Source organism: Martes martes (genome assembly GCF_963455335.1).
Source record: "Martes martes genome assembly, chromosome: 16".
Classification (NCBI taxonomy): domain Eukaryota; kingdom Metazoa; phylum Chordata; class Mammalia; order Carnivora; family Mustelidae; genus Martes; species Martes martes.
This window is the reverse complement of record NC_137904.1, coordinates 44,109,517-44,118,282: the sequence shown is the minus strand read 5'-3', so window position 1 is coordinate 44,118,282 and position 8,766 is coordinate 44,109,517. Positions and strand designations below refer to the sequence as shown.

At 42.4% G+C, this 8,766-nt stretch overlaps 1 protein-coding gene across 1 annotated transcript; it reads left to right on the top strand.

Moving 5' to 3' along the window:
* The first annotated feature begins 2,413 nt into the window (after nucleotides 1-2,413).
* Nucleotides 2,414-6,898, top strand: LOC308356935 (uncharacterized protein). Its single transcript, XM_080826329.1, has one exon. It carries the CDS (start codon nucleotides 2,457-2,459, stop codon nucleotides 2,928-2,930), a length of 474 nt encoding a protein of 157 aa, XP_080682455.1. The 5' UTR covers nucleotides 2,414-2,456; the 3' UTR covers nucleotides 2,931-6,898.
* Nucleotides 6,899-8,766: the final 1,868 nt, after the last annotated feature.

Here is an 8,766-nt window from a genome sequence, read left to right as displayed (position 1 = left end):
ACTCTAGATCTGTCATGCTACCTATGTCTGTATTGATTAGGTCTCCAGCCTTCGGTATGGCCTCTTGTTCTTTTTTTTGAGGTGAGTTTTTCCGCCTTGTCATTTTGTCCAGGTAGGATTTGCTTTCTCCTGCTGTGGAATTCCGCTGTTCTTGGTGACTGAAGTTGGTTTTGGATGGTTTCTTGTTGATCTTCTGGGGGAGGGGCCTGTTGTAGTGATTCTCAAGTGTCTTTGCCGCAGGCGGAATTGCACCGCCCTTGCCAGGGGCCGGGCTAAGTAATCCGCTCGGGTTCGCTTTCGGGAGCTTTTGTTCCCTGAGCGCTTTCCGTAGAGTTCCGGAGGACGGGAATGAAGATGGCGGCCTCCCAATCTCTTGGCCCGGAGGAGCCGAGAGCTTGGGGTTCCGCTCCTCAGTGCGCTCTCAGAGCAAAGCGCCCAATAGCCCCGCCTCCCTGGCTTGCGGTCGCGCCTCGAGGAAAGCAGTCAATTGTTGGAGCTGGAGAAAAGCGCCGGGTCGCTTTTGTCTCCGTGGCCTCCGGCCGCGCTCCGAGCCCACCCAGCCTGCGACCGGCACAAGGTAATCCCGGGCTTAGAGCTCACTCCTCGGCTTTGTCGCTATAGCCAGCTTCCCCGCTCTAATACCTGCGAGCTCTGCGGCACTCAGACACCCCCAGTCCTTCTGTGACCCCGCGGGACCTGGGGTTATGCTGACCCCGCCTGGGTTTCCCCCCAGTTTAGCCTCTGGAGCGATGTCTCCCAGTGGAGCTGACTTTTAAAAGTCCCGATTTTGTGCTCCGTCGCTCCGCCGCTTGCCGGGTGCCGGCCCCTCCCCCCGGGGTCTATCTTCCCGTCGCTTTGGATTCACTTCTCCGCAGGTCCTACCTTTCAGAAAGTGATCGATTTTCTGTTTCTGGGATTGTTGCTCTTCTTCTCTTCGATTTCCCGTTGGATTTATAGGTGTTCACAATGGTTAGATAAGCTATCTAGCTGATCTCCTGCTACCCGATGTCGTCTCAGCCTGCTACTTCTCCGCCATCTTGACTCCTCCCCTTACCTATTATATTCTTACCACTGGTCCCCAAATTGCTCTCTAAGTTTCAACTGCTAACACTCACCTTCATTTACTGTGAGTTTGTATAAAATGTATCTCTAATCTAAATGACGGTAGAACAAAGTGCCAGGGAGATACCCTGTGAGTTCTACCATCACCAATGGTCAGACACATGCATTACAAATCTCGAACTCTGTATATTGCATCGTTGCAACCCAATTTGAAAGATGTTCTCTTAGGAAATTAACATAAATCTAGAATAAAAAAATACTCTTACCATTTAAGTTTTTAATTCCTCATTAAGTATTTTAGTGCAATATATAAAACACAATAGGACAAAATATAGGACACTTCATGAAAAATATTTTCCAAGTTATTTACAAGCTCCCAGAACTTACCTCTATCATTTAACTGGTAGCAATGATAGACCAAAAACATTTGACAATGATAGATCAAATGCATTTCAAAGAATATAGGAGATGGCAGTACCTTCTTCAAAATGTCCTAACTCCCAGATGTTTTTCCCTGAGCTTTGGTTCAACTTTTCAATGCAGAAAAATATTTCAGGACTTCCTACTCTCTTTTGACAATAACAAGGACTCCTCCATAAGAGGCACTACAGCTTGAAAGTTCTATTAAATTATTTATAATTGGTACATGTGTCCATGAATCATGTCTTTTACTCCACCCATTCAAAATCAGATTTGGTAAGCATTTATTAAAGATCTACCTGTGGCTAAGCCCTCTGCAAGATATCTTTATATAAACTATGTCACTTGGTTCACAAGAAAAGATTTCTGACCTAGAATATGAATAATATTTACATATTTCAAGTTGATTGAAGTCAAAGGAACTATGATAGTAATTTGATTTAATGTTGGAGTAAATTAGTTGGAAGCTTTTAATTATCTATAACCAAAGGTACTCTTCAATTCAGTGGATGTTCCAATGTCCTACATTCAACAGAATTCAGTCCATACCGCCAAAAGGAAAAAATAATAGTTAAAACTAAGAGCACAATTATCCTTAGCCTTAGAGATAGGACAGAGTGTCACGTGAAATAACCACCTCTACAAAATGAGGGTGTTGACGTGGACTAAAATGGAAGAGCTCTTTGAACATGGAAAACCACAAATGTATTCCAAAGAGCAAAGAACCAATATGAGGAGTCCAAATGAAACTATAAAACAAAGTAATTTCTAAACTGCTGCTCATAATAGGTCATAAGTATTTCAATGTAAGCCAATCAGAGGACCAATGAGGAACAAATTTAAACAAAAACAAGGAAGATATGTTAAGAATTTTATAAATAGAAGCTGGCTCAGATATATAAAAGGCCTGTCTGACATAGACTTTACCACCAAAACACCTACAAGCAACCCAACTCTCACCCCAAGTCCTGACCATGGCCTGCTGCTCCACTAGCTTCTGTGGATTTCCCACCTGCGCCACCAGTGGGAACTGTGGCTCCAGCTGCTGCCAGCCCAGCTGTTGCCAGCCCAGCTGTTGCCAGACCAGCTGCTGCCAGCCCAGCTCTTGCCAGACCAGCTGCTGCCAGCCAACCTGCTGCCAGACCAGCTGCTGCCAGCCCAGCTGCTGTGGGACCGGCTGTGGCACTGGTGGTGGCCAGGAGGGTGGCTGCGGAGCTGTGAGCTGCCGAGTCAGGTGGTGCCGCCCTGACTGCCGCGTGGAGGACACCTGCCTGCCCCCCTGCTGCGTGGTGAGCTGCACGCCCCCAACCTGCTGCCAGCTGCACCATGCCCAGGCCCCCTGCTGCCGCCCATCCTACTGTGGACAGTCCTGCTGCCGCCCAGCCTGCTGCTGCTACTGCTGCCAGCCCAGCTGCTGCCAGCCCACCTGCTGTGAGCCCACCTGCTAAAAGAAAGCCTACTGATTTCCAATTGCCCAGGATACAGTATCTCTGAATAGCGTATCTCCTCAACCACTCTGGACCACCACAAGTTCTTAGACTTCCATTTGCGTTTTTGTTATGGGGGCTACCAAGTATATGAGTTTTAGCTGATTTCATTCTGTAATAGATACCCTGACCATCCACTGCAAACACAGAAATGCTGTGAACCTACCAGCTGACTACCCAAATGTTTTAGATATCTATTTCTGATTTTTTGCAGGGTTGAAAATTACTGATATACTGTAGAATTAACCCTTGAGAACTACCCACAACTCTAATTCTTCCCTGCTTTATAATCTATTCTTAGCTCTGTTTACCTAGCATTTTTTTAACATCAAAAGCACCAGAATATAGCCAAGTGACTTTTCTCAGTTGTCACCGGAAAGAATGGAAGCTCTTCACCCAACATTCATCCTCTAAGAAGTAGGCTAGACTTTTTCATAGTTCAACATCTGGTTCCGTCCCTTTTTTTGCAAGGGGGAGGGGATCATAACGATCTTGCCTGTTGGCTATTTCAATTACATCTGTAATACAGTGTTTTCAGTCATTTCTTAATAAATATTATAACTAGGCAAACAAACCATAGTCTGTGCTTCTGTTTATATATAAAATGGGTTAACTGTGATAATTCATGACTGCCTACTTGAAAGAAATACATTTATTTCTTTTTAAAAGAAACTGAAATCATATATAGTGTATTCATTCATTCATTCTATAAACATTTATTGATCACCACTTCTAAAGCAGGGACTATGGAGATCAGAAAGACGAAAACTTTTTTCTTATCCTTGAGGAATTTGCTATCCAGTAAGAAAAAGTATATGTGTGAAAATAGCTACATGGGACGCCTGGGTGGCTCAGTGAGTTAAAGCCTCTGCCTTCGGCTCAGGTCATGATCCCAGGGTCCTGGGATCGAGCCCCACATCAGGCTCTCTGCTCAGCAGGGAGCCTGCTTCCCCCCTCTCTCTCTCTCTGCCTGCCTCTCTGCCTACTTGTGATCTCTGTCAATCAAATAAATAAATAAAATCTTTTAAAAAAAAAGAAAATAGATACAAACAATTTAACAAGATAAGTGGTATTTTCTTAAGAGTTGGTAGAAAAAATCTCCATCTTAGGAAGAGGCTTTTGTGGCAATATGCCTCAATGGTCCAATTTACAATAGGTGCATCACATGTGACGTGCATGTTGACAAACCCAAAACCCTAAGAGAAGGATGTAAAATAATTACACATGAGACAGAAAGAGGATTTTTTTTTTAATACTCCAGAAAGGGAGTGAGAAGAAGAAAGAAGAGAGGAGAGACCCAGTCAGGAGGTCATGAATATTACTCTATGACTCCTCCCCTTAAGTTACCAAACTCACACAATCTTTAGGGTAGGTCAACTTTCCTGTGAATACCAGTGGAAGATCTTAATTTCATGTCTGGGTTGATTCAAAAGGAGTTGGAGACAACCCAGGACCCAGACAGAGCAGGGGGATCTACAATAAAGTAATACCACTGCTGTGGAAAGTAGTACTTTGGTTATGTAGACTACAAAGAAGAAGATGGAAGGGCCAGAAACAGGATTTCAAAAGGAAAAGATCACTTTGGGACCAGCAGGGGTTACGTCAGGAGTGGCATCTGAAAAGGCTTCACAAAGGAGGTAATCTTTGGGGCCCATGAAGATCATTCTAAATGGGAGGAAAAGAGTAAAGAAAAAAAAAAGTTCAAGCTGCACACCATTAGAGTGGCTAAAAATCTAGTGACAACACCAAATGCTGGTGAAATCCTGCTGGAGCAACAAGACTTCTCTCTCACTGCTGGTGGGAATATACAACAGTACAGCCACTTTGGAAGACCGTTGGGCTATTTCTTACCAAGTTAAACATAGGCTTATCATATAATCCAGCAATTGTGTTCTTATGTATTTATCCAAATAAGCTGAAGATTTATCCAATAAGCTGAAATCTTAGAATATAAGAGTAATTATCTACCATTATTTTAAACTAATTTAGGTAATGGCTCCAATTGGAGCTTATGTTCAGATGGAGTGTCTTTCATGGAACAAATTAACACAGCCCCAGGCAGTTAGAAGTATGCAGCTTTTGACATGAAAATGCCTTTTTCTCCATATCAGTTTGCAAGAACGATCAGAAGTAGTTTGCTTTTAACTGGCCTGGCATGACTAACAGTAACTTTACAAATATTGCCTCAAGGCTGTGTGAACTCTCCTGCGTTCTGTCATAATATACTCAGCAGAGATCTTAATCAACTTGACATTCCACACAGCATATCAGTCCACTACAGTGACACTACAGATGACATCATGCTAATTGTTTCTGAGGAGCAGGAAGTAGCAAGTACTTTAGATGTCTTAGTAAACACATGTGAACTCCGGGTTGAAGATAAACCCCACAAAAATTAAGGAGGTTCCCACCTCAGTGAAATTTCTTGGAGTCAAACTGTCTAGAACATGTTGAGATCTCCTTTTTAGGATGAAAGAAAAACTTCTGTCCCTTGAACTGTCTTCGGCTGGGAAAAAGCGCAACTCTTGGTGGGCTTTTTTGGATTCTGAATTCAATATACACTCTATTTGAGTGTGCTAGTGTAACCCATTTACTGACAACCTGGAAAAGGACCACTATGGATTCAAGACCTTTCAGAAATGAAGATTTAAATCATTCCCTATCAGATAAAGAACCTCAACCAGCTCAAGTCCTGACTGAGCATAAAGAAAACATAAAAGGGGTAGAGGAGGAAGAGAGTTACAAGTGAACTTCAAGTGAACCCAATTTCATTTAATATTCTATCAGTTCTGTGAAACAGTTATCTTGGTTTTGTAAGATGAGTAAATTAAATTTGAAAGAGATTAAACAAACTGAAGCCATGATCTCAAAGAGACAGGTGTACTCCCATGTTTATTGCAACATTATTCACAATATCTAAGACATGGAAGCAAAGTAAGTATCCAACAATGAATGATGGATAAAGAAAATATGGTATTTACATACAATGGGATATTATCCAACTTTAAAAAAGAAGGTAAATTGTATTGTTTCCAACAACATGGATGATTATGCTAACATAAGTAAGCCAGATGCAGAACAAATTTTAGAGGATACCACTTTTATGAGAAACTAAAATAGTCAAACTCATAGAAGCAGAGAATAGAATGGTGGTTACTGATGTGGAGTAAAAAAGCAAAAAAAAAAAAAAAATCTCCTTACAACTTACAGCCCATCAACAAGTATTTGATACAGGCAGAGTGACTGTTCTCCAGGAACTCAACTGCTGCACCATTAATACTTTGCTAAAGGCAAAAGACAACTTTAGCTTGACATTAGCTAGACCTCCAGGATCCTGTAAAAACCCCTTTGGAAACTTCCTTTATCTCTACACTGACCCAAGATATATGTTAGCAATCATCCTCCAAGCATATGGTCCACTGATATTCACCTGAAGCATCTCATGACTAAGGTTTTACTAGATAGTAGTAAATAGAGCTTTCCTAACAACTGCTGGTCCCTCAGGGTCCTGGAAACCTTGCTTCCAAGTTCCTTAGAGACTCAGGCTATCCCCAACCCCCTCCCAACTTGAAAGTATAAAATCAACCCCCTCCCAACTTGAAAGTATAAAATCAACCACTCTTCACAACCCCAGTACAGCTCTTTCTGCCCACAGGTCCTGTCCCTGTGCTTTAATAAAACCACCCTTTTTGCACCAAAGATGTCTCAAGAATTCTTTCTTGTTTGCTCCTGAACCCCAATATTTCACATCCATTACCAGAGGTTCAGGAGTGGGGAGAATTGAAAAGGTAATGGTCAAAGGGTACAAAGCTTCAGTTATATAAAATGAGTAAGTCTTAGAGTTCTACTGTGTACCACAGTGTCTATAGTTAACAATACTGCAATGTATACTTCAAAATTTGCTAAAAAGATGTATATTAAGTGTTCTTATCACCAAAAAAAAAAAAGAGGAAAATGAGGAAAAAAAGAAGAGGAACCTTTCCAAGTTTATGGCATTGATTATGCTGTTTCACTGGTAATATACTTACCTCCAAACTCATCAAGTTATTTACATTAAACTTGGTTTTTTGTATGTCAATCATATCTCAAGGTGGTTTTTTAATGACTAAAGAAAATTAAATAGCTTGCTTATAGTCACACAGCTCATTAAAAAAACTAAAATATGAACCCAACTTTGACTTCAAAACTCATAATGAGGGGCACCTGGGTGGCTCAGTGGATTAAGCTTCTGCCTTTGGCTCAGGTCATGATCTCAAGGTCCTAGGATCGAGCCCCGCATCAGGCTCTCTGCTTAGCAGGGAGACTGCTTCCTCCTCTCTCTCTGCCTGCCTCTCTGCCTACTTGTGATCTCTGTCTGTCAAATAAATAAATAAAATATTTTTTAAAAAAACTCATAATGAGACAATGAAATTAAGGAACTGGAAATAAAGAATGGTGTGGGAAGGTTCAGATGATTTATTTTTTATTTTATTTAAAATCAAATAATTGACATACAGTATGTTATTAGTTTCAGGGGTAGAGTTTAGTGATTCATCAGTTGCATACAACACCCAGTGCTCTTTACATCACGTGCCCTCTTTAATGCCCACCACCCAGTTACTCCATTCCCCCCTACACACCTCCCCTCCAGCAACCCTCACAGTTTGTTTCCTATAGTTAAGAGTTTCTTGTGGTTTGTCTGCATCTCTGATATCGTAGTTCAGCTGATTTAAAGATGCCTATTTGGGAAGCTCTGGGCTTTCAGAGTAAGCTCCTCTGTGCCAGGTGCAAAGATACTGTCCCAGCTGCATGCCCTCCCTGCTGTTGTCAGCCCTGTGATGCTTCGCAAACCACTTTGTCGGGCTTTGCCACTAGGGGGTGACAGAGGAAAGCTGCAAAGCTGAAGAGGAAGAAGGCACGTGCTCCTTCCTTTTTGCTTCCTTCTGCTTAATTGGGACTTCCTGAATGCTGACAATTCCCAGGAGTCTCTCCCAGCAATACCTGTTCACTCCAGCAGCCCCAGATTCTTCCCTAAAAAGCACCTAAATCCAGTCTGCGGTTTTCTCAACACTTGGAGAAACTGCCTCACAGCACACCCCACTCAAAGTCACCATCTAGCCAGTTTTCCTGAAACATCTGATTCTCAGGACAACCCCCTCTCTAAATTTCTAAGTGTTAATTCCCTCCCTTTCCCTTGAAAGAAACTATCTTTCCCAGGGTTTTCTGCAGTTCCTACATTTGTAACATCTCAGTATCCCCTTTTAACCCTTTCATTTTTTTAAGAGCTTAGTTTTAAAGTCTCCATATACAATTCACTTGATTCAAATAATGGGTGTGGTTCTTGTTTTTTTTTTTTTTTAAGAATTTTATTTATTTATTTGACAGACAGAGATCACAAGTAGGCAGAGAGGCAGGCAGAGAAAGAGGGGGAAGCAGGCTCCCCGCTGAGCAGAGAGCCCACTGTGGGGCTCAATCCCAGGACCCTGAGACCATGACCTGAGCCAAAGGCAGAGGCTTAACCTACTGAGCCACCCAGGTGCCCCGCGGTTCTTGTTTCTTAAAGGGACCCTTACTGTTACACTCTTATTGCCTTTAAAATTTCAGATTATCTACTGAACCATTTGTTCAGACTTCCCATCTAACTTTGGTTAATCCTGGGAACTGACTATGGAGCAAATAAGACTCTGAGCTTTGGGGCGCCTGGGTGGCTCAGTGGGTTAAAGCCTCTACCTTCAGCTCAGGTCATGATCTCATGATCTCAGGGTCCTGGGATCGAGCCCCGCAATGGGCTCTCTGCTCACTTGGGGGCCTGCTTCCT